Here is a 26944-nt window from a genome sequence, read left to right as displayed (position 1 = left end):
ACCAAATTGGTAAGGGTGCTGAGGAAGAGGATTTCTTGGAATGTATGCGGGATGGTTTTTTGAACCAACATGTCGAGGAACCAACTAGAGAGCAGGCTATTCTGGACTGGGTTTTGAGCAATGAGGAAGGGTTAATTAGCAATCTTGTCGTGAGAGGCCCCTTGGGTAAGAGTGACCATAATATGGTGGAATTCTTCATTAAGATGGAGAGTGACATAGTTAATTCAGAAACAAAGGTTCTGAACTTAAAGAGGGGTAACTTTGAAGGTATGAGACGTGAATTAGCTAAGATAGACTGGCAAATGACACTTAAAGGATTGATGGTGGATATGCAATGGCAAGCATTTAAAGGTTGCATGGATGAACTACAACAATTGTTCATCCCAGTTTGGCAAAAGAATAAATCAAGGAAGGTAGTGCACCCGTGGCTGACAAGAGAAATTAGGGATAGTATCAATTCCAAAGAAGAAGCATATAAATTAGCCAGAAAAAGTGGCTCACCTGAGGACTGGGAGAAATTCAGAGTTCAGCAGAGGAGGAAGGAGAAAAAAGATTGAGAGAAAACTGGCAGGGAACATAAAAACTGACTGTAAAAGCTTTTATAGATATGTCAAAAGGAAAAGACTGGTAAAGACAAATGTAGGTCCCCTACAGACAGAAACAGGTGAATTGATTATGGGGAGCAAGGACATGGCAGACCAATTGAATAATTACTTTGGTTCTGTCTTTACTAAGGAGGACATAAATAATCTTCCAGAAATAGTAGGGGACAGAGGGTCCAATGAGATGGAGGAACTGAGCGAAATACATGTTGGTAGGGAAGTGGTGTTAGGTAAATTGAAGGGATTGAAGGCAGATAAATCCCCAGGGCCAGATGGTCTGCATCCTAGAGTGCTTAAGGAAGTAGCCCAAGAAATAGTGGATGCATTAGTGATAATTTTTCAAAACTCGTTAGATTCTGGACTAGTTCCTGAGGATTGGAGGGTGGCTAATGTAACCCCACTTTTTAAAAAAGGAGGGAGAGAGAAACCGGGGAATTATAGACCGGTTAGCCTAACGTCGGTGGTGGGGAAACTGCTGGAGTCAGTTATCAAAGATGTGATAACAGCACATTTGGAAAGCAGTGAAATCATCGGACAAAGTCAGCATGGATTTGTGAAAGGAAAATCATGTCTGACGAATCTCATAGAATTTTTTGAGGATGTAACTAGTAGAGTGGATAGGGGAGAGCCAGTGGATGTGGTATATTTGGATTTTCAAAAGGCTTTTGACAGGTCCCACACAGGAGATTAGTGTGCAAACTTAAAGCACACGGCATTGGGGGTAAGGTATTGATGTGGATAGAGAATTGGTTAGCAGACAGGAAGCAAAGAGTGGGAATAAACGGGAGCTTTTCAGAATGGCACGCGGTGACTAGTGGGGTACCGCAAGGCTCAGTGCTGGGACCCCAGTTGTTTACAATATATATTAATGACTTGGATGAGGGAATTAAATGCAGCATCTCCAAGTTTGCGGATGACACGAAGCTGGGTGGCAGTGTTAGCTGTGGGGAGGATGCTAAGAGGATGCAGGGTGACTTGGATAGGTTGGGTGAGTGTGCAAATTCATGGCAGATGCAATTTAATGTGGATAAATGTGAAGTTATTCACTTTGGTGGCAAAAATAGGAAAACAGATTATTACCTGAATGGTGGCCGATTAGGAAAAGGGGAGGTGCAACGAGACCTGGGTGTCATTATACACCAGTCATTGAAAGTGGGCATGCAAGTACAGCAGGCGATGAAAAAGGTGAATGGTATGCTGGCATTTATAGCGAGAGGATTCGAGTACAGGAGCAGGGAGGTACTACTGCAGTTGTACAAGGCCTTGGTGAGACCACACCTGGAGTATTGTGTGCAGTTTTGGTCCCCTAATCTGAGGAAAGACATCCTTGCCATAGAGGGAGTACAAAGAAGGTTCACCAGATTGATTCCTGGGATGGCAGGACTTTCATATGAAGAAAGACTGGATGAACTGGGCTTGTACTCGTTGGAATTTAGAAGATTGAGGGGGGGATCTGATTGAAACGTATAAAATCCTAAAGGGATTGGACAGGCTAGATGCAGGAAGGTTGTTCCCGATGTTGGGGAAGTCCAGAATGAGGAATCACAGTTTGAGGATAAGGGGGAAGCCTTTTAGGACCGAGATGAGGAAAAACTTCTTCACACAGAGAGTGGTGAATCTGTGGAATTCTCTGCCACAGGAAACAGTTGAGGCCAGTTCATTGGCTATATTTAAGAGGGAGTTAGATATGGCCCTTGTGGCTACGGGGATCAGGGGGTATGGAGGGAAGGCTGGGGCGGGGTTCTGAGTTGGATGATCAGCCATGATCATAATAAATGGCGGTGCAGGCTCGAAGGGCCGAATGGCCTACTCCTGCACCTATTTTCTATGTTTCTATGTTTAGTAAGGTGTTTGATGAGGTCCCTCAGAGCTCATCCAGAAGATTAAGATGCATGGGATCCATGGTAACTTGTCCATTGGGATTCAGAACTGGCTTGCTCATAGAAGACAGAGGATAGTGGTTGAAGAGACTTTTCCTAGCTGGTGGTCTGTGATTAGTGGCATTCGACAGGGTCTGTACTTAGACCTCTGTTGTTTGTCATGTATATAAATGACCTGTATGAAAATGTAGATGGATAGATTAGTAAATTTACAGATTATGCAAAGATTGACGGTGTTGTGGATAGTATAAAAAACTGGCAAAGAATACAACAGGATATAGATCACAAACACGAAGAACTCTGCAGATGCTGGAAATTCAAGCAACACACATCAAAGTTGCTGGTGAACGCAGCAGGCCAGGCAGCATCTCTAGGAAGAGGTACAGTCGACGTTTCGGGCCGAGACCCTTCGTCAGGACTAACTGAAGGAAGAGCTAGTAAGAGATTTGAAAGTGGGAGGGGGAGGGGGAGATCCAAAATGATAGGGGAAGACACGAGGGGGAGGGATGGAGCCAAGAGCTGGACGGGTGATTGGCAAAAGGGATATGAGAGGATCATGGGACAGGAGGCCCAGGGAGAAGGAAAAGGGGGAGGGGGAAAAACCCAGAGGATGGGCAAGGGGTATAGTCAGAGGGACAGAGGGAGAAAAAGGAGAGAGAAAGAAAGAATGTGTGTAATTCCACATCCCATTCCCATTCTGATGTGTCTATCCACGGCCTCCTCTACTGTAAAGATGAAGCCACACTCAGGCTGGAGGAACAACACCTTATATTCCGTCTGGGTAGCCTCCAACCTGATGGCATGAACATTGACTTCTCTAACTTCCGCTAATGCCCCGCCTCCCCCTCGTACCCCATCTGTTATTTATTTATATATACACACATTCTTTCTCTCTCTCTCCTTTTTCTCCCTCTGTCCCTCTGACTATACCCCTTGCCCATCCTCTGGGTTTTTTTTACCCCCTCCCCCTTTTCCTTCTCCCTGGGCCTCCTGTCCCATGATCCTCTCATATTCATTTTGCTAATCACCTGTCCAGCTCTTGGCTCCATCCCTCCCCCTCGTGTCTTCTCCTATCATTTTGGATCTCCCCCTCCCCCTCCCACTTTCAAATCTCTTACTAGCTCTTCCTTCAGTTAGTCCTGACGAAGGGTCTCGGCCTGAAACGTCAACTGTACCTCTTCCTAGAGATGCTGCCTGGCCTGCTGTGTTCACCAGCAACTTTGAAGGATATAGATCAGTTGCAGATATTGATGGAGAAATATCTGATAGAGTTTAATCCAGTCAAATGTGAAATATTACACCTTGGTAGGTCAAATACAAAGAGAGAGTACACTGTTAAGGGCAAGATCCTGAACAGTGTTAATGAGCATAGGGATCTATGGGGTCCACTTTCATAATACCCTGAAAGTGGCTGCACAGCTTGATAGGGTGGTTAAGTAAGCATGAAGTGCAGCCAGTATCACCAATGCCATTGCACAGGCACCTAGATATTAGATATCACCCAAACTAATCTCTTGTATTAAAACTGACCACTGACAAGTAAGATTAGTATAGATTTATGCATTTGTTGTGTGACCTAATTGGGCAATTTCATAGCATTCACACTACCGTGTTCAAGATCTCTTACTACCCCACAACCTTTAAATCTATGACTGTGTGGCTAAGTACAGCTCCAACACTATATACAAGTTTGCTGAAGGCACCACTGTTGTGGGCTGTATGAAAGGTTCTGATGAATCAGCATACAGGAGTGAGATTGAAAATCTGGCTGAGTGGTGTAATAACAACAACCTCTTACTCAATGTCAATAAGACCAAGGAACTGATTGTAGATTTCAGGAGAGGGAAACCAGAGGTTCATGAGCCAGTACTCATCAGAGGATCAGAGGTGGAGAGGGTCGGTAACTTTAAATTCCTGGATGTCACTATCTCAGAGGACCTGTCCTGGACCTATAATATAAATATAATTGTAAAGAAATAAACAGCAGAGCCTCTACTTCCTCAGGAGTCTGCAGAGATTTGGCATGTCATCAAAAACCTTAGCAAACTTCTATTGATGTGTGGTGGAAAGCATGCTGACTGGCTGCATTATAGCCTGGTATGGGAACACCAATGCCTTTGAGTGGAAAATCCTACAAATGGTAGTGGATCCGGCCTAGTAAATCATGGTAAAACCCTCCCAACCATTGAGCATATCTACATGAAACGTTGCCATAGAAAAGCAGCATCCATCATCAAAGATTCTCACAACCCAGGCCATGCTCTTTTCTCGCTACTGCCATCAAGTAGAAGGTACAATTGCCTCAGAACTCACACCATCAACTTCAAGAACCTCTCAACCATCAGGCTGTTGAACAAAACAAGACAGCTACACTCATTCAATTTCTGGTGTTCCCACAACCGATGGTCTCACTTTAAGGACTCTTTATCTTGTTATTTTATTCTTACTAGTTATTTCTATTTGCATTTGCACAGTTTGTTGTTCATTGATCCTGTTTACAGTTACTGTTCTGTAGATTTGCCAAGTACGCCCGCAGGAAAAAGAATCTCAGGGTTGTACATGGTGACATGTACGTACTCTGATAATAGACCAGTGGTGCACACCCCAGAGTTCTGAAAGAGGTGGCTGAAGAAATCGCGGAGGCATCAATCTTAATCTTTTAACAATCACTAAATTCTGGAATGGTTCCGAAAGACTGGAGAATTGCAAATGTCACTCCACGCTTCAAGAAGGGAGAGAGGCAGAAAAAAGGAAACTATAGGCCAGTTAGTCTGACCTCAGTGGTTGGGAAGATGTTGCAGTCAATTATTAAGGATGAGGTCTCAGTGTACTTTAAAGCACATGATGAAATAGGCCGTAGTCAGCATGGTTTCCTCAAGGGAAAACCTTACCTGAAAATCTGTGGAATTCTTTGAAGAAATAACAAGCAGGATAGACAAAGGAAGAATGAGTTGATGATGCGTACTTGCATTGTCAGAAAGGCTTTGACAAGGTGCCACACATGAGGCTGCTTACCAAGCTACGAGCGCATGGTATTAAGGGAAGATTCTAGCATGGTTAAAGCAGTGGCTGACAAGCAGGAGGCAAAGAGTGGGAATAAAGGTAGCCTTTTCTGGCTGGCTGCAGATGACTAGTGGTGTTCTACAGGGTCTGTATTGGGACCAATTCTTTTTATGTTATATGTCAATGATTTGGATGATGGAATTGATGGCTTTGTTGCAAAGTTTGTAGGCAGTATGAAGATAGACGGAGGGACAGGTAGTTTTGAGGAAGTAGAGGCTGCAGAGTATTTAGACGGTTAGGAGAATGGGCAAAGAAATGGCAGATGGAATACGGTATCGAGAAGTGTATGGTCATGCACTTTGGTTAAATAAATGAAAGGGTTGACTATTTTCTAAATGAAGAGAAAATTCAAAAAACTGAGATGCAAAGGGACTTGGAAGTCCTTGTACAGGATTCCCTAAAGGTTAATTTGCGGGTTGAGTGTGGTATCCTCATTTCAAGAGGACTAGAATACAAAAGCAAGGACGTATTGTTAAAACTTTATAAAGCACTGCTGAGGCCTCACTTGGTGTATTGTGAGCAGTTTTGGGCCCCTTAGCTTAGGAAGGATGTGCTGAAACTGAAGAGGGTTCAAAGGAGGTTCCCGAAAATGATTCCAGGATTGAATGGCTTGTCAAATGAAGAGTGTTTAATGGCTCTGGGCCTGTATTCACTAGAATGCAGAAGAATGAGGGGTGGCCTCATTGAAACCTATCAAATGGTAAAAGGCCTTGAGTGGATGTGGAGAGGATGTTTCCTATGGTGGGACAGTATAAGACCAGTGGACATAGCCTTAGAATAGAGGGGCATCCCTTTAGAATGGAAATGAGGAATTTTTTTTAGCCAGAGAGAGGTGAATCTGTGGAATTCTTTGCCACAGTCAGCTGTGGAGACCAAGTCTTTACGTATATTTAAGGCAGAGGTTGACAGATTCTTGATGGATCGGAGAATGAAGGAATACAGGGAGGAGAAGAAAATGGGATCAGCCATGATAAAATGGCGGACCAGATTCGTTGGGCCAAAATAACCTAATTTTGCTCCTGTATCTTATGGACATAGATATTGTAATGTTTCTTAACATTCAATAAGCAACCAAATTATAACATGTAACATACAGTAAATTTAGAAGGATTAAAAGTAATCAGTAAAAATCAAGGGTGACACAGTAATGTTCCACCAGTGATCTGGGTTCAGTTCCCCACTCTCTATGGAATTTGTCTATTCTCCTTCATGAGTTTCCTCCCATTTCCAGTGGCCCATGGGTTAGTAGGTTAATTGTTCACATGCAATTGGGCACCATGTGCTCGTTTGGTCAATAGACAATAGGTGCAGGAGTAGGCCATTCGGCCCTTCGAGCCAGCACCACCATTCACTGTGATCATGGCTGGTCATCCACTATCAGTATCCAGTTCCTCCCTTATCCCCATAACCTTTGATTCCACTATCTTTAGGAGCTCTATCCATCTCTTTTTTGAAAGCATCCAGAGACTTGGCCTCCACAGCCTTCTGGGGCAAAGCATTCCATATATCCACCACTCTCTGGGTGAAAAAGTTTTTCCTGAACTCCGTTCTAAATGGCCTACCCCTAATTCTTAAACTGTGGCCTCTGGTTCTGGACTCACCCATCCGCGGGAACATCCTTCCTGCCTGCTGCATGTCCAATCCCTTAATAATCTTATATGTTTCAATAAGGTCCCCTCTCAGCCTTCTAAATTCCAGAGTATACAAGCCCAGTCGCTCCAATCTTTTGACATATGACAGTCCCGCCATCCCGGGAATTAACCTTGTGAACCTACGCTGCACTCTCTCAATAGCAAGAATGTCCTTCCTCAAATTTGGAGACCAAAACTGCACACAGTACTCCAGGTGTGGTCTCACCAAGGCCCTGTACAGCTGCAGAAGGACCTCTTTGCTCTTATACTCAATTCCCCTTGTTATGAAGACCAGGTCTGAAGTATCTGTTTCTGTGCTCTCTAAATAAGAAATAATAAAAATGTTTCATCAGCTGTAATATGGATCTGTATCGTGCAGTCTGCAAAAGTGGAGGCAAAATTACTCTTCATTTTTAAAATATTTGTTTGATGTAAAGAATTGTAACCTGCAAGGCAGAGAGTAACCCTATGTACTCTTAATTTTATATACCTCTATTATGTCACTGCTCAGTCTCCTTTGCTTCAGGGAAAACAGACCAGCCTATCCAATTTCTTCATATAACTCAAGCCCTACAACCCAGCAATGTCCTTGTGAAGTTTTTGTGTGCACCCTTTCTAACTTAATCACATTCTTCCTACTGTGAGTAGCCAGTAGAGCAGGAGCTGGGAAGTAAAATTAAGCTAAATGGTTATCTTTTATTTTGCTGTTTGGACATCATGGATTAAGTGGCATACTTTTTGTGTCATAAATGATTACTAGAATTTTAGTTTGCTAAATTTGGTTTCTACTTTATTTGTGTATGCAAAGTTATCTGCCATCTTAACAAGATTTAACCAGTTATTGTCCACTCTTTTCCAGGTGGATTTATTCAGTAAATCCCTATTACTAATCCCTATACATTTGGAAATTCATTGGTCACTATTAACAGTTGACCTTCCAAATAGGAAAATTTGTCTCTATGATTCTCAAGGCATCCATTTTAATTCCTGTGTTCAGGTAAGACAATTTTTCTGAAGAGCTTTTAATCACATTTTTAAAACCTTTTTTTTAAAGGAAGTGATATTTGCTGGTAACTTGGTCTGTGAATGGTAATATGAACCTATTCCTGTATGGTTGTATTTCTTGTGTGGATCCTGGTTAACTTCCCCAGCTGAATGACCTATCAGTGTATGATAATCATTCAACCATGAGATCCTATCTTCTTTTCATGCAAATATTTCACGTTGCTAGAGAAACCATGATGCATAACCCTGTGAGTTATTATTCTTCCTTTTCTAGTCCAGTTGATGAAGCAGATTATAAGAATCCCACTGTCATAAATTAATACAGTTCAGATTTCCCTCTTTACACTGCATATAATTTCCCAGAGGTTCCTTAAGTTTGTCATGGCTGAGGAGGGGGATAGTGAGGATAAGCTCCCAATACCTATTATTATGAGACCCAATGACCTGTGTCTCAAATAGCTTCTGACTACCCGGTCCTGCTACTGGTGTTCACATGTGGCTTAGCTGCTAAACCAATGGAACTGTATAAACTGACAGGGGAAGTGGCAAAAATGGGTTACTGGTGCCTTAAAACCAGTGGCTTTGGACAGATGGGGATCCTCAGCTGTGTTTGGCAGTTCATCTAGGAGAGGAAAAGCTCTAATCAAAAACCTCTGCTGAGACAAGCATTTATTCTAAGTTTCTCTAGATCAATGGTCCAGGACTTTGAATGACAGCCCAGTAACTTAACTGTACCTTACATGGCTATTGCGCTAGATTGTGAACTGAGTATCTCCATGAATTAATCTTAGGTGGAAACACTCATTGAATTGGAGATGTTTTCAGATGAGAACAGTAAACAGTTACTTAAAGTCTAATTTGACAAATTCTAAAGAATTCAGATTTTATAAAAATATGTGTGTTCTTTTTTACTTTTCCCATTATCTCAGGAGGCAGCCAGGAGTACATTTTCTTTCTTTAACACAAACACAGCCTCAAAGTCTTAATTGTTCTGCAGTATTTATATATTTCACTGGAAGCCACCCTGCCCTTGGAATTAATTATTTGAAGGCCTAGAATAGATCAGCAGTTTAATACGCAGGAATTTAATGAATAGCTGGGGCTATTCGGGTTTCAACATCTTCTTGTCCAAGTTTAATAAAGATGCTAAAGGATAAGGGACACCTATCCCAACCACAAACATCCTCTTCCAGTCAGACATTAAGATTGATGATATCTGTTTTTAATTCCTCATTGCCTGCACTGTGACTTGAAACTGCATTTTCAAAATGGTGACCACTTTGCCTCTTTCTTTCGATTCATAGAACATTCTAAAATATTTAAAAACAGAAGCTGGTGAGCGAAATTGCCCCACATTCCTGGAAGGGTGGAAAGCTTTTGCCACAACAGTAAGTTCCAGCCAGACTGACATCCTTCTGAGTTTCATAAAAGTATTACAGCTGTCTTAGCAAAGGAAGATCAACTGTGAAAGTGGCTAGGATAAAATTGATAGGAGAGTTATTAGAAAGGCTTATTGCATTTAAAATAGAGAAATTACTCCCTCTAGATGGCATGCATCCTTTGTTGCTGAAGAAAGTAAAGGAGAAAATTGCAAAGGCTTAGTCTCGCAAACACGAGGAAATCTGCAGATGCTGGACTTTCAAGCAACACACATGCTGTAAAAGTTGCTGGTGAACGTAGCGGGTCAGGCAGCATCTCTAGGAAGAGGTACAGTCGACATTTCCGGCCGAGACCCTTCGTCAGTCCTGAGACTGTACCTCTTCCTAGAGATGCCTGCTGTGTTCACCAGCAAATTTTATGTGTGTTGCAAAGGCTTAAGTCTGTAGCCTTCAAAACTCTACTCTGCATGCTATTCAGACATTCATTATGTTGTCTCCACCTTCTTACATTCTAAAACAACTGTTTTCTGACTTCCTTGTACTAACAAGTCTTTGATCTCTCTCTCTTGCTCTCTTCTCTCTCTGTGCTGCCTGATCTGCTGTGTTCAAGTGTATCCCATTTTGTTCCAGCAAAACTTCCTTACTTTTGTAGTCCAGCCCTTGCAATAATGGACAACCATTTGCCCTCCCAATTGCTTCTTGTGCCTGCAAACTTAATTTCTGCATCTCATAATCCCTCTCTGTTCCTACATTTCTCATTCTATAATTGTATTAGAAACATAGAAAACCTACAGCACAATACAGGCCCTTTGGCCCATAATGCTGTGCCAAAGATATACTTAGTTAGAAATTACCTGGGGTTACCCATGGCCCTCTATTTTTCTAAGCTCCATGTACCTATACAGGAGCCTCTTAAAAGACACTTCTTTCTTCTATTCTACCAAATTGTATAACTGAGTTTTTTCCATTTGGTGCACCATCTGTTACCTCTATAATACTCATTTAAACATTTTCCTTTCCAGATTTGCAGCCTCGCAAAGCTAGTTTCCGGCCTATCCATGAGGCATTATATCCACCTCTTACTGTTTTAGACATTGAAATTGTATACAGGTTAAGGTTTATGGTATTATTTGCACATCCTTCTGGGCAAGTGGGATGCTTTATATTTTACAGTAAGTTTAGTAAACTACTGTTCTGCTGTTTGCAGTGCTTGAAGTACTGTAAGTTGTATAGATTGGCTTTCTGAAGTTTTCATAGAATAGTACAGCACAGAAAAAGACCCTCCAGCTAAATCAAAAACACCCAAAAATTAATCCCTCCTTCCTACACGATGTCCATATCCCTCCATCTTCCTCACGTTTATGTGCCTATCTAAGCGTCTCTTAATAGCCTTTCATGTATTTGCCTCTACCACCATACCAAGCAGCACATTCCAGGCATCTACCACTCTCTGAGTAAAAAACTTAACCCTTACATCCCCCTTGAGCTTACCCCTTTTCACTTTCAACGTATGCCTTCTGTGATTTGACATTTCTACCCTGGGAAAAAAAGATGCCCCCTGTCTATCTGTGCCACTCATGATCTTAAAATCTTCTATCAGATCTCCCCTGATAGGAGCCTTCAATGGAAAAGATAGAATATCCTCATTCATATGAACAAACTGTACACTACCACTCTAATGTTTTCTGTAATTGATCAATTCTCCAATAGCACTGTCCACTCAGCACCCAAATATTATTATATTATGTATCCTAAATCTGTTTGGTAAGAATCTCTATAATTAATTTTAGAAAATTCATTTCGGGCAGAAAAGAAGGCTAGCTTTAAATTTTGCTGGGCACTATAAGAAACAGATGCTGGGGTTGGCTTAATCTTAACCCTATAGGCATAGTACCAATCTGCGATTACAAAAATAGAAACAATTAAAATTGCCATTAGTGGTGGAAGGTTCAGACAGTTTAAAATGGACTGTTGAATTATTTAACTTATTGTCTGTATTCTTCTTCCATAGTGCATTCCTCAGCAGAAAAATGATAGTGACTGTGGTGTATTTGTGCTTCAGGTAGGTTGACTTTCTATCTTCCCTGATTTAATTGTGCAGTTGGAGTACACTGCTAACAAAATGTTTCAACCAGCACTGAAGGAGAAGCTGAGTCCTGCCAGCAGTATTCTACCTCCTGATTGATTTTGGAGAAGTGAGGTGTTTCCATTTCTCACACTATAAATGCTGTAATCAGCAAATGTTATAATCAAAACGTGTGGCAAAATAAGAAATCGAATTTGAAATACTAAAATTGAAAGTCTATCAGAATCTGAAAACAAGGACTTAACAAGATGAGTTGATGCTGTGTAATTATTTTTATTATCAAAAATAAGGTCTGTATAGTGTTTCCTCAGTATAGTGTGCTGGATCTAGGTTCTGAAACTAGAATATTTAGTATTTTACAAAGCATGTAAAGATAGTGAACTGTCAACCATGCCATCTACTCCTGGGTTACATCAGCAACTTGCCCAAAATTCTTTCTTCAGCTGATGCCATCAAAATAAAAAGTTAGTAGTTCATTCATTCTATTGGTATCTTCATGCACACAAAATCATTACTGATTATTAAATTAATACATAACATTTTCATGTGTTTCTTGAAAGTACTGTACAATGAGCTGCGTGAGTAACTCATGTTGAACTTGTGTAGATTTGATTATTTTCCCACATCCTGCCAGTATTTCAAAGCACAATTCGTTAAAGTTGTTCATACCAAACTTTTTGATTGTCATTCTAGTACTGCAAGTGCCTGGCTCTAGGACGACCCTTTCAGTTTTCTCAAAAAGATATGCCTGAAGTAAGAAAATTGATCTACAGGGAACTGTGTGAGTGCAAGCTTATGGAGTGAGCAAGCAAACTGTATGAATCTGAAACTCCTCACAGGAAACTGCATTCCAGCAGATAGATGTGGCCAAATGTTGTTTTGTATTATCTCTAAGGAGAAGAGAAACAAAGCAGGGAGGGGGCTGAAGCACTGAAGAACCAGTGGCAGTGTTTGCCTGCTTTCCAGGTGTGTGCATGGCCCAGACATCTTCAGACTTGATAGAAGCACAACTTTGCTTGTTTGCCCAGTTGCTGACAAATTGCATGTAGTAGACTATAAATTTAGACTTCCTTATTGTCTCCATATTTCTGAAACCTCAAGTAAAGGAAGTAGAAAATTTTACATTAACTTAGCAAGGAGAAAACTGAAGTCTTAGTGTAGAAACTGACCCAGGTATTGATAAGTGAAGGCCCTTCTTATCCATGAGGGGGATTTTCTGTTTCCATGGATGTTTAATGGCCATTAGGTCATTGTGTTAAGCTGCAACTGTTAAAATATTTAAGCCAAACCATTAAACTGTTTTGTTTCACATACATGTACAATGGATTACTATCTGAAGTTTCTCAATTTCAATAGTAAAATGATGGAACGGTTTGCTAGAGTGATATAATAATCCATTCTCAAAGTTGATATGTAAGTTTACCTGGTTCAGTAATGATAGAAAATCCTTCCTCCTCCTGATTAATATTGTTTTATAGTATTTTACTTACTGCTGCTAACTTGGAAGTTTTACTCTGAAAGGTGAAGGAGCACAAAGTGGATATCTAGATATTGCAAACCTGAATTTAGTAAACCATACCCTGTTTTAATGTTTATTTGAACTTGATCATTACCAGAAAAGTAAGCATGCATCCTCCACTGGCTGTCTTAAAAAGAGGTTGGCTGCTTTGATAAACAGAGGGCACTTATTAACCAATGTGCCAGTGACTAGAACTGCAGTTGTGCACAGGTCAGACCAGCTAAGGACACTGATTTTTAAAGATAGAGAAACTTTATCCTTATTTTACTGATTTGAAAAAAAATTCTAATTCGAAAACTGCCATAGTGGGATTTGTTTACGGATTTTTTGTCCGTTACTGTATAGCCCTCTGCCTACTTCTGTTTATCCTTTAATGTTATTTTATTTTTCATATGGTCAAATTGAGATATAATCTAAAACTGGCATCTTATTGATGTGAACTTTCTTACCCTAACTCAGATTATAGAAATTGAGTGAAGTGTAAGAGAGAAACAGTGGTCATTTTGAAAACAGTAGTGTCAGCTGCTGTCTTTGTACTCTGCTCAATTGATATTGCACCAAGATTTCAGATTTTATAAAACTGAATTCACTCATTTTCTTTTCAAAATTGTGCTCAACCTTACTGTCTGCACTAAATTCAGAATGTTTTCATATTCATATGCTTTAAACAATCAATTCTTCCTATTATTTAAGATTAAATCCATGAGTGAGAAATGATTAAAACCTTCTAAATTGTTGAATGGTCTGGGTCTCAAGCACAACAGTTAGAAATCGACCTTAATAATTTCAGAAACTTGCACATAGTTCGAGATTCTGAAAATAAACAGCTTTTACTTGATACTTGCATTTTCATAATCCAGAAAGAAATGCTTAAATCTGAATTCCTAGAATCTCCATTGAAGCCATCTCAGTTGAATTGGTGACCTTGTATTTAGAGTTTAGCAGCGCAATGCATCATACAACCAGTTGGTAAAAATGTTACATTTATAAACATTAGTGCAATAACAAAGTGTAAGGTAGATAATTTTTTTTTAAACTCACAAAAGGTTGTAATTAGTTCTATGTTGTTATGGAATTGAACAATAAAGTATTTGAGTATTTAATCCTTTCTTTGTTACTGATGGTTCTCACAAAAACTTCCATTTCTGTAGAGTAAAATCTTCCCCTCTTTGGGATCTTTTCTATATAGAAATTGTTTTGTTCAATTGACTAAGATTAGTTATGATTCAGTTTTTAAATACAAAATCTTTCAACACAATGGGTTTAGGAATTATTTCTGAATCATAAAACACCTGTCACTTGAGAGCAGATTATACCAGCTTGATTTAATTCAATTAACCTCATCTCTGAACTAATATCAATTTATACACGTTTTAAGTGGCCATCTAAATATTAGAAATGATTAGAAGTTTATACAGCACAACAGGAGAATCAAGGAAAAGTAATTGATACTGGGAAATTATAGTTTGACTACAGAATTAACACCATAGATTATGGGAAGGTTGTAACATCAAATTTGGTGTTCTCCAGGTCCAGCTATACCTGTGTCAGTTTTCTACATCATCCATAACTTTTGAACCAAACTGTGCTATAAATCTTGGATGTTCTGAGTGCTCAAAATTATAATTTGCAGTTCCTACTGCTTAACCATTATAATAAAAGTTCACACAGGACTTGCAACAAGTTTTGTCAATCTCAAAGAATTTGAAGGTTACAAACAAGGACAGTTTAATTTTTTATTAAAATTGATTTAAACATTACAATTTAGGATTTAAACCTAAAGTGGTTTCATTTTTTGACATAATGGCAGTTGAAGCAAACAAAGCTAATAGTCACTGAATGCTACCTCACTTATCTCAAGGCAACAGCTTCATTAACTGAAAATGTACATGCAAAGACAATGTAAACTCTAGAATTTCTGTCTTGGTTCTGGAACCCGCTGCATCTGGACCAGCTTTCCAAAACCACCTCTTCCGGCATCATAATCAGTCCTGTATTCGTCACGCACCTGCATGGAAAATAAAAACAATGCAACTATTTGGTTATCAGGGGTATAACTTGTTAATTCTTCCTTACTTTCCTCAGCCAATTATGAACCAGTACACTGAACGTCTTGTCAAATCTCAAATCAAGTTTAAATATTTGCAAATACTACTTGTTTTAAACAGGTATATTTTGCAATATTTGTATTGTGCTTTTCTGCACTGTCTTAAAAAAACAAATTAAAGGACATCAGAACAAAATGTTGAGCGTTCAGCCGAAGGGCTTGTATCCATAATGTACTGTTATATGATTCTAACAAAACAGGATATAACAGCACAAAGCTTACTTTTAAAGCAACTTAAGTCAATGGGAATTGGTACTAAATGGGTACTAAAGGAACCAAACTACAAAGCAAACCAGAAACCTAAGCAGAACAGATCTGTCTCCTGCCTGACTCGAATATTTTCAGTGCTAAGTTTCTACTGTTATTAATTTTACAGGAATTTATACAGTCTACTGTCACTGTTTATAAATGCAAAATCATGTTCTAGGGACAATAAAAAAATAAACTTTAGTACTTGACAATACCATGACTATTTTTGTTTACATGAAATTTTTAACCTTTGTTTGCTTTTTAGTATATTTATATTCTTTGAAAATACAAATTCTCTCAGCATTAAAAAGCTTCACGTGAATCCTTGAAGAATATAATTTCATTTCTCAAGAACACAAAATATCAAAATACCACATACCTGACCGCCAGATTTTCCTCGGCCAAACTGCCTGCCTTCCCTGAAGCCGGTATCCCAATCTGTTCTGATAATGCGATCATCCAAACGTGTTCCGTTAATAAACCTCATACAATGTTCAGCATCAGCACGTGTGTAATATCCAATTCATTCATTAAGGAAAAAAATGTTTAAACAAGAACTTGCGTATAAGTTAGAGAAATATAATTTTTCTTTTAACTTTCTTATATGACAATGTATGAAAAGCCTGTATGTTGAAACTTTAATAGTCAAGCACCCTTGGAATCTGAACTGTGCCAAACCTTAGAAATTGACCCCACCCCATCAAACTGCTCTTTCAGTGTAGACACTTGAGTCACACAAGGGTTTTGAACCCTTAATCTTAAATTTCCTAAAGTCAGAAATGCTATCTGCTGAGATCACCAAGGTTGCTATAGGTTAGTACAGATCTTACTTAAAATTTTTTAGTATAGCTCTAAACTACAAAATCAAAACATGCCAGACCACAGATTAGAGTTTCAACATGCAATATACTTGGTGTGGGATAATATGGACACTCATGCAACTTAAAATTCTTGGTTCTAGTCCCTCCTACAAAAAAGGAACACACAAGTCTTTGTTCTCCTCTAAATCTCCCACATGCAAAGATTCTCATGGCTACAGCTTAGAAGACAACATTTGGCCTGTAAACTCTATGCAAGAACAGAGAACAATCCAGCTGCCCTCACACCCCAGACTCGCAAGGTTTACTTTTGTGCTTTCCAGGCACTTCATCAAAACATATGTCCTCACAGTGTGACACCATCTTCATTCTATGTTTGTAAACTCTTGCCCTGTTTAATAGTCATTATTAGCTCAACTAAAAATTCTAAATTATTTTTGCCAGCCTCTGATATTTACGGATATAGAGGCAAGGTGATTGATAGTTAGTTTCCTGATTTACAATTATCATAAAGGACAGAAACAACTTGCAGTGCTATATGGCCTTTTCCTGTCCTTAACCCAAAACCACTTGAACCAACACCCTTGTGCATGTTCAGCTATATAAAATGATGTACCTTATAAAGCAGTGGGTTCAGAGAACATAAAAAACTAGACACACAAAAAGATACTCCACAAAACAGAATCCGCATGAAGTTTTCTTGATTTTATCCAGGCCCATGATGATTCTTTTAACATCTCCACTTTTTGAGAAGAGCTCATAGATCTGTTCTTCAGTTGTGTAGAATGACAGATTCCCAACATAGAGAGTACAACTGTATCTCAGCAGTCTGTCCTGCTCATATCGGCTTCCCTTAAGAACAAATAAACATTAGAATTTAAGAATATAACAAAAATATATTCTGTGCAATAAATCTACATCTAAAATAAAAGTAGTTGGTCTTTTGGCCCCTTGCACAATAAATCAATAATGCAGAAACAAACTACATGTTGTGAACTTTCGGGCAAAAGCTCCCCAGTACATAAGAAATAGAAACAGGAGTAGGCCATTTGGCCTGTCAAGCCTGCTCCACCATTCAATAAGATCATGGCTGATCTGGCCATGGACTCATCTCTACCTACCTGCCTTTTCCCCATAACCCTTAATTCCCCTACTGTAAAAATCTATCCAACCTTATCTTAAATACATTTACTGAGGTAACATCCACTGCTTCATTGGGCAGACAATTCCACAGATTCACCACTGGAAAAAGCAGTTTCTCCTCATCTCCATCCTAAGTCTACCGCCCCAAATCTTGAGGCTATGTCCCCTAGTTCTAGTAAATCTGCCAAGCTGCCAAAAATAAAGTTACCTACCTCTAGATACACTAGGCACTGCCTGAATTGAAGAAGCAATCTGACTTAAAAATGGTTATCCAAATCAGTTTTCAAATTCCACTTCCAAACACACTGAATTTCTACTCCTCCTCAAAAGAGTGGGCAAAACTATGTTCAAAAGAGCACTGGAAATACTTTATACTTTATTGTCGCCAAACAATTGGTACTAGAACGTACAATCACAGCGATATTTGATTCTGCACTTCCCACTCCCTGGATTACAAATACTAAATATTAAAAATAGTAAAAATTAGTAAAGATTAAAAATTTGTATTATAAATTATAAATAGAAAATAGAAAACTGGAAAGTAAGGTAGTGCAAAAAAACCGAGAGGCAGGTCCAGATATTTGGAGGGTACGGCCAAGATCCGGGTCAGGATCCGTTCAGCAGTCTTATCACAGTTGGAAAGAAGCTGTTCCCAAACCTGGCCGTACAAGTCTTCAAGCTCCTGAGCCTTCTCCTGGAGGGAAGAGGGACGAAAAGTCTGTTGGCTGGGTGGGTCGTGTCCTTGATTATCCTGGCAGCACTGCTCCGACAGCGTGCGGTGTAAAGTGAGTCCACAGACAGAAAAGTGGTTTGTGTGATGTGCTGTGCCGTGTTCACGATCTTCTGCAGCTTCTTTCAGTCTTGGACAGGACAATTTCCATACCAGGTTGTGATGCACCCTAGAAGAATGCTTTCTACGGTGCATCTATAAAAATTAGTGAGGGTTTTAGGGGAAATTGTCTCCAAATTTCTTTAGTTTTCTCAGGAAGTAAAGGCGCTGGTGGGCCTTCTTGGCAGTGGACTCTGCTTGGTTGGACCAAGTCAGGTCATTTGCGATATTGACCCCGAGGAACTTAAAGATTTTGACTTGTTCCACTTGCACATCACCGATGTAAATTGGGTCGCGCGATCCGCTACTCCTTCTGAAGTCAACAACCAATTCCTTCGTCTTGCTGACGTTAAGGGATAGGTTACTGTCTTCGCACCATGCCACCAGGTTCTTAATTTCCTCTCCGTACTCAAACTCATCATTACCCGAGATACAGCCTACAATTGTGTCATCAGCAAACTTATATATTGAGTTTGATGGAAACTTTGCTACACAATCATGGGTGTACAGTGAGTACAGCAGGGGGCTGAGTCTTATGGGGCACCAGTGCTCAGAGTGATTGTAGAGAAGAGCTTGTCTCCTATTTTTACAGCCTGGGTCCTGTCTGTGAGGAAGTTGAGATCCAGCTGCAGATCTGAGTGCTAAGGCCCAAGTTCCGGAGCTTAGGAATCAGTTTATTTGGAATGATGGTATTAAAGGCAGAGCTGTAGTCAATGAAAAGGAGCCTTACATATGCCTCTTTATTCTCCAGGTGTTCTAAAGAGGAATGTAGGGCCAGAGAGATGGCATCTGACGTTGACCTGTTGCTCTGGTAGGCGAATTGCAAAGCGTTGCGGTTGACCGGTAGGCTGTGGTTGATGTGTGCCATAACCACCGTCTCGAAGCACTTCATAGCAACTGATGTCAGAGCCACAGGTCGATAGTCATTCAGGCATGCCACCTTGCTCTTCTTCGGCACTGGGATTATCACTGCCTTCTTAAAACACGAGGGGATCTTAGACTGAAGCAAGGAGCAGTTGAAGATGTCAGCAAATACTCCAGCTAGCTCACTTGCACAGGCCCGGAGAACCCGTCCTGGGACGCCATCTGGGCCCCTCGCCTTCCTTGGATTTATCTTCAGGAAGGCCCTTTTAATGTCCTCCTCAGTGACGATGAATCTCGATGCCACCAGGTCCGGTTCATCCGGAGGGAGCGGGACGCTCCTCTTCCGTTCGCATCTTGCGTAGAATACGTTAAGTTCGTCAGGAAGAGAAACGCCACAGTTATTGGTATTCCCAGCCTTTTCTTTGCGCCCAGTGATCTCATTTAGACCCTGCCATAGTCTACTGGCATCCCTCTGGTTAGCCTGGGCTTCCAACTTGGCTTGATATTGCCTCCTGGCGCCCTTAGTGGCTTTCCAGAGTTCACACCTGGATTCCATGTAGCAACTGGTATCCCCGGACCTAAAAGCCGCAGCTCTAGCCTTTAAGAGGGACTTGACCTCATAATTCATCCAAGGTTTCCGGTTAGGGAATACCCGGATCGTCTTGCAAGACACACAGTCCTCCGTGCATTTCCAAATAAGGTCTGTGACAGCTGAGGCATACTCATCGAGGTTAGCTACCGAGTCCTTGAATTCTAACTTTAAGAAGCAGTTCTGGCGCATCTCTGCATCTGCACATCATCACCAGGTTACAAATGCTTGACTTAAGTACATCCTATAAATACAAATGAGCACACATACATTCAAAACTCTGATTAATGTTAACATATCTGTTCCTACAAAAAGCAGTTTCCCCATATGCACTAGACAAATGAGAATCACTGACAATTTCATGATATTTGATGTTTTGCTGCAACAGTCTGGTGCAAGACAAATTTTTAATAAAAATCACAGGATGGGTGAGAAATAGGGTGGCGGTGTTCATGGACCAGAAATCTGAGGACAGCGGAGAAGCTGTTCCTTAAACAATGATGAACATCTTCAGGCTTCCGTGCCTCCTCCACAATGGTAGTAATGTGCAGAGGGTACATCTTGGATACTGGGGGTGCTTAATAATGGATGCTGTCTTTCTTAGGTACCAACTTTTGAAGATGTCCTCCATGGTGGGGAAGGTTGTGTCTGTGATGGAGCCATGTGAGTCCATAACCCTCTGCAGTCTCTTGTGATCCTGTGCACCAGTCTTCAGAATTCTGATCCAACTAGTTAGAATGCTCTCCACAGTAGGTGCACACCCCTTCCACCACTGACTCCTCACTGAGGGCTAGTTTGCATTTTTTTGATTTCCTCTCCTGAAATCCACAATCAATTCCTTGGCCTTGCTCATGTTTGAGTGCAAGGTTGTCATTACAACACCACTCAATCAGCCAATCTATCTATGGCTCCTCATTGCCAACAGCTGTGTCACTGGTGAATTTATAGACGGCGTTTGAGATGTGCCAAGCCACGCAGTTAGGATTGTATAGAGAGTAGAGCAGCTGGACTAAGCATGTATCCTTGAGATATGCCCTTGTGATCATCAGTGAGATGTTATTACTTCTGATGAGAAGACAACTCAACTCTCCTGCCACTACAGTTATCTTAACAAAGCAGTGAAATACAAACCGTACACCTCCGTGGATCAGGTAATATCTGGGATTGTTTCCATAGAGCAGGTAATTGTGCTGTATAATCATTACAGTACAATGCCATTACAGGTGTCCCCTGCTTTTCGAACGTTCGCTTTACGAAACCTCACTGTTATGAAAGACCTAAATTAGTTCCATTTTCACCAACAGATAGTGTTTTCACTGTTAGGAAAAAAATCAGCGCGCACCCCGAGCAGCCGCTCTCCCCGGATTCGGAACGGCATTCTTGCCGGCATCGCTTAAATACGTGCCTGTGAGCAGCCGTTAGCAAGATGAGTTCTAAGGTATCGGAAAAGCCTGAAAGAGCTAGCAAGGGTGTTACACTTAGCATAAAACTAGACATAATTAAGCGTTTTGATAAACGAAGTAAGGACGTGAGTTTGGCTTGCGGAAGCTGACGAAGATGATGTTGAAGAGGTTTTGGCATCCCATAACCAAGAACTGATAGATGAAGAGCTGATGCAATTGGAGGAGGAAAGAATAACAATCAAAACAGAATGCAGTAGCAAACTGAACGTGAAGCAACTGCGTGAGATTTTCGCTGCAATGATAAAGTACGACTTTAATTTTGAAAGGGTATGTCAGTTTAAGGGATATTTGCAGGATGGTTTGAGTATTTACAAAGAACTGTATGACAGGAAAATGCACGAGGCTCAGCAGTCAAGCAAGCCTTCCACATCAGCCACAGCAGACGACGAACCTCGACCTTCAACATTGAGGCAGGCAGTCATAGGAGAAGATGAGCTGCCTGCCCTAATGGAAACAGACGACAACATGACACCCCAGTGTCCCATCACCCCAACCCCCAGACCACGGACAGATACCGATTCGCGGAGAATGCAGTGGTAGCCGGGAGGCACACAGATCTTTAACAAAAAAGCCGAAATAAACATGCTAATTAATTAGGTGCTGCCCGACACATAAATGTCGGCCCAGATCAGAGGCGATGCAATCGGCAATCACCTCTGATCTGGGCCGACCATTAAGTGCCGGGTGGCACGTAATTAATTAGCATGTTTATTTTGGCTTTTTTCTTAAAGATGTGCTGTGTGCCTCCCGGCTACCGCTGCATTCCTGCATGCTTCGCGGATCGGTATCGATCGGCAGCCCGGAGGGTGGGGGCCACTGCATCACCCAAATTCCGACAACTCAGTCTAACACAACATCAATGTACTCAGCAAGCTGTCTTCCCGATTCCCGCAAGTGATACTACACTGTACATACATTATTTCTACTTTATATAGCCTGTGTATTTTTACGTGTTATCTGGTATGATTCGGCAGCTTCATAGCTTAGTGGTTACTGGAGAGAGTGTTTTTGCCAACAGCGCTTGCGTGAGATTTTCGCTACGGAGAACAGTGCAAGCAATGATTGTGGAAAAGTATTTCTACTTTATACAGGTTGTGTATTTATCATATCATTCCTGCTTTTACTATATGTTACTGTTATTTTAGGTTTTACGTGTTATTTGGCATAACTTGGTAGGTTATTTTTGGGTCTGCGAACGCTCACAAAATTTTCCCATATAAATAAATGGTAATTGCTTCTTCGCTTTACGGCATTCCGGCTTATGAACTGTTTCATAGGAACGCTCTACCTTCGGATGGCGGGGGAAACCTGTACTGTGCTACCCAAAGTAAAAGAAATTGATGGTAGTGCATACAAAAGGGAAACTATCACAATGGAAATTAAAATTAGGTTTCGATCTTTCAACTAAACAGTGGTATAAAATATAAAGTACATATTTTTGTGCATTTTAAAGGATCAAGCTTGATGCATCCAACAGCAAGTGCTGACCACGCTGCAAAGTGCACTTGATGCTTTAGCTCAAATTATTAAGGAGAGGGATTATTGGGTCAAATATGTTCAATGTGGACAAGACTGTATTATATTGGGAACATATTCCCGGACATACATTTACAAAAGGAAGAAAATGGTGATCCAGGACATCAAGCAGCAAATGAGAAACTGACCCTTTTACTTAGTGGAAATACTGCCAGAGAATGCAAACTTAAGCCTTGTTTATCAGTTCAAGAAACTTCAAACTTTTAAAAGAACTTAGAGGACATCTTTTCCAGTCATCTGGAAGTCCAACAGAATAGCATAGTGACATTGGCCTTTTCTGAAGACAAATTTTATAAACCATTTTATTCCTGAATGGAGAAATACTATGCATCCAAGAGATTTCCATTCAAGATTTTATTGGTTCTCAATACTGACCCCCATATCCTACTTTTTAGATGACTTTCATCCAAATGACAAGATTGTGTACTTGCCATTAAACACCACAGCCATTTTCCAGCAAAAAGATCAAGGCGTAATTGTAACAATTAAATCACAATACTTGCACAAACATTTTCCCAAGCTGTTTATCTGTTTCACAAGTGAAGCAGCAGAAAGCAAGATTTTAAAGCAAATTTTGGAAGTCATAAAACATCTATGATTCAGTAAAGATAATTGCAGACACCCGAGCTGAGGTAAAGTAAACAAGTACAAATGGTGCATGAATGAAATATTGCCCTAATTTTATTCATGATTTCTAAGGTTTTCTGAAAGGTGAAAAACTTTCAGAAAGGAGTAGCCTTTGTAATCAACTACAGCTTGACATTAATGAAGATGATTTAACTGACTTACTTGAATCTCATGCTGAAGAGCAAGTGGTGAACATCTTAAGAAACTGAAAACCCTGAGAATGTCACAGAGGTACTCGGAGGGAGAATACTGGAGAGCTCATCCACAAAGGTAATGTGGATGGAGTTCAGAAATTGGATAGGTGCAATTACGCTAATGGCATTGTACTATATGCCTCCAAAAAGCTACCAGGAGGTGGAGGAATAAATATGTAGGCAGATTATGAAAAGGTACCAAGAAAAAACAGGGCTGTCATCATTGGGGACGTAACTATTGGAACTTCCTTAATACAAAAGGCTTAGAAATCTCTCCATATCTTCTGTGCAAACAAGAGAGGTTCTGGAAACAATAGGAGAGACAACAGAGACTTTTGGAGAAGAGGATTTCGGTGGGTAATACCGTTCCGGCTGACCAGAAGTGCACCGAGAGCGGTAAGCGTAAAGGAGTTTCATGCTTACTGATCTGGTTAACAACGGATGGTGCAATCCGAAGTATATTACGATCGAGGAACATGTTTACAGGCTGGATACTGAACTTTTTACTGTTGGACTTCAGCCACATTCCACCGTGATACAACACTGGCGGAACGGGAGGTCGTTCCTGCCTGTGGCCATCGAACATGCAGCTCCTCCCGTGGAGGGTCAGACACCCTGAGCCAATAGATTGGTCCTGGACTTATTTTCCATCTGGCACAGTTTGCATTTTGTTGTTTGATTGTTGGGTTTTTTGGATTGCTATATTTACGCTCTATTCTTGGTTGGTGCGGCTGTAACGAAACCAAGTTTCCCTTGGGATTAATAAACTATATCTATCTATCTATCTATCTATCTAGCATCTAATAAGAGGATTTACCTAGTTACTGGACCTAGCTTTGGGGAATGAGCCAGGCCAAGTAACCGAATAATGGGTGAATATTTTGGCACAACACATTATGAGCAGGGACAAAATTTGAACTTGCGGTAAGTTGCTAAATTGAGAGGGGACAAATTACAAAAGATAAGACAGGAGCTAACGGGTGTTGACTAGCAGCAACTGATGTCAGGCAAGTCTACATCTGACACATGGGAGTCAATCAAAGACCATGTGATCAGAGTTCAAGATCAAGGCCAGCAGTAAGGATAAGAATAAGGATGATAAGGTAATGGAACAAGGGTGACCCAAGAGAGTCAGGAAGAAAAAGCGTGGAACAGTACAGCACAAGAACAGGCTCTATGGCCCAAAATGATGAGTGAATCAATCAAATGGCAACTAAACTAATCCCTTCTGGCCATACGATGCCCATATCCTTCCATTTCACTCACATTCATGTATCTATCTAAACACCTCTCAAAAATCTCTAATGTATCTGCCTCTACCACCAGCCCAGGCAGCACATCTCAGGCACCACCAGTCTGTGTAAAAAAAAAGTTGCTCTTCATATTTCCCTTGAACTTAACCCCTCTCACCTTAAATTCATGCCCTTTGGTATTATTAAACATTTCAACCCTGGGAAAAAGATACTGCCCATCTACACCTCTCATAATCATACAAACCTCTATTAGGTGTCCCTTCAGCGTTCGCCATTCCAGAGAAATTAACTCACGTTTATACAACTCTCATTATAGCACATGCCCTCTATACCTTTTTTTCTGCACCTAAACTTTTGACTTTTAATCTCAATGCCCTGACTAATAAAGGCAAGCATACCATATACCTTACCCACCCCATCAACCTGTGTAGCTACTTTCAGGTAGCAATGAACTTGAACCCCAAGATCAACACCGACTTGCCCTTAACTTACTGTCTCTTTACATTGATCTACCAAGATGCAACACTTAACATTTGACCGGGTTAAATTCCATCTGCATTTTTCTGCCCATATCTGCATCTACATCCCGCTGCATTCTTTGACAATCTTCTACATTGTCCACACCACCATCAATCTTTGTATCATTCTCAAACTTATTAAACCACCCATCCACATTTTCATCTGGGTCAAAGAACATAGATTAGATTAGATTATGAGGACACTCAGTCCTTGTTTATTGTCATTTAGAAATGCATGCATTAAAAAATGATACAATGTTCCTCCAGAAAGATATCACAGAAACACAGGACAAACCAAGACTAAAACTGACAAAACCACATAATTATAACATATACTTACAACAGTGCAAAGCAATAGCTTAATTTGATAAAGAGCAGACCATGGGCACAGTAAAAAAAAATGTCTCAAGTCCCGATAGCCCCATCATCTCACACAGACGGTAGAAAGGAGAAACTCTCCCTGCCATGAACCTCCAAGTGCCGAAAACTTGCCAATGCATTGGAAGCACCCGACCGCAGCCGACTGAGTCCATCCGAAAACTTCGAGCCTCCGACACTGAGCACCAACCTCTGCCAAGCACTTCGACCCCGCCCCGGCAGCCAAGCAACAAGCAAAGCCGAGGACTCGGGGCCTACCCCTCCAGAGATTCTGGATCACACAGTAGCAGCAGCAGCGAAGCAGGCATTTCAGAAGTTTCTCCAGATGTTCCTCCATGCTCTCACGTCTGTCTCCATCAAATCAAGATTGTACACGGCACCCTACTTGTCAGATAGCAGATATCACCACCGGAGTGGCCACTGTGAGCTGCGTCATGCCGCCATCTTCTCCTCCCTCCTCCCATAGCAGCATAGAAACAGGCCATTTGGCACATCTAGTCTATGCTAAACTATTAAATGTGTCTAGAGTTGTACCCAGACTGTAGCCATCCATATCCCTCTCATCCATATACCTATCCAAATTTCTCTTAAATGTTGAAATCAACCCACATCCAGCTCGTTCCACACTCACCACCCTAAGTTAAGAAGTTCCCCCTCATGTTCCTCTTAAACACTTCACCTTTAACCCATGACCCCTAATTGTAGTCTCACCCAACCTCAGTGGAAAAAGCATGTTTGCATATACCCTATCTATACCCCTCTTAATTTTGTATACCTCTATCAAATCTTCCCTCAATCTTCTACATTACAAGAAATGAGGTCCTAATTTAGTCAACCTTTCCCTATAATTCAGGTCCTCGGTCCTGGCACATTGTTATAAAATTTTATCCGCACTTTGAATCTTAATGTCATCTTTCCTGTAGGTAGGTGACCAGAAATGCACAATACTCCAAATTACGCCTCACCAACAGCTTGTACAACTTCAACATAACATCCCAACTCCTCTACTGAATGCTTTGATTATGAATGCCAATGTGCCAAAGCTCTCTTTACAACCCTATTAACCTGTGATGCCTCTTTCAAGGAATTATGGATATGTAATCCCAGATCCCTCTGTTCTACTACACTCCTCAGTGCCCTACCGCTCACTGTGCAAGTCCTACCCTGGTTTGTCCTCCTAAAGTGCAACACATCACACTTATCTGCATTAA

General features: G+C 40.8%; 2 protein-coding genes across 4 annotated transcripts in view; one reads left to right on the top strand and one right to left on the bottom strand.

Moving 5' to 3' along the window:
- senp5 (SUMO specific peptidase 5) overlaps positions 1–12955 on the top strand; it is a 31437-nt gene extending 18482 nt beyond the window's left edge. Inside the window, exons 7-10 of the mRNA XM_072255117.1 lie at positions 8036–8173; positions 9486–9569; positions 11572–11622; positions 12340–12955. Of these exons, the coding sequence (XP_072111218.1) occupies positions 8036–8173; positions 9486–9569; positions 11572–11622; positions 12340–12450 (384 nt within the window). The 3' untranslated portion in view covers positions 12451–12955. The remainder of the gene's footprint in view (positions 1–8035; positions 8174–9485; positions 9570–11571; positions 11623–12339) is intronic.
- A 1932-nt stretch (positions 12956–14887) lies between these two features.
- The window catches only part of ncbp2 (nuclear cap binding protein subunit 2), a 30912-nt gene continuing 18855 nt past the window's right edge, over positions 14888–26944 (bottom strand). For all 3 annotated transcript variants that reach the window (XM_072255120.1, XM_072255121.1, XM_072255122.1), the window contains 3 exons: positions 17010–17191; positions 15901–16039; positions 14888–15173 (listed from right to left, as the gene is read on the bottom strand). In XM_072255120.1, coding sequence (XP_072111221.1) covers positions 15075–15173; positions 15901–16039; positions 17010–17191 — 420 coding nt within the window. In that variant the 3' untranslated portion in view covers positions 14888–15074. The remainder of the gene's footprint in view (positions 15174–15900; positions 16040–17009; positions 17192–26944) is intronic.

Source organism: Mobula birostris, chromosome 4, assembly GCF_030028105.1.
Source record: "Mobula birostris isolate sMobBir1 chromosome 4, sMobBir1.hap1, whole genome shotgun sequence".
In the NCBI taxonomy this organism is placed as follows: domain Eukaryota; kingdom Metazoa; phylum Chordata; class Chondrichthyes; order Myliobatiformes; family Myliobatidae; genus Mobula; species Mobula birostris.
Note: the sequence above shows the minus strand (reverse complement) of the source record. Positions and strands in the feature narration are given on the sequence as shown.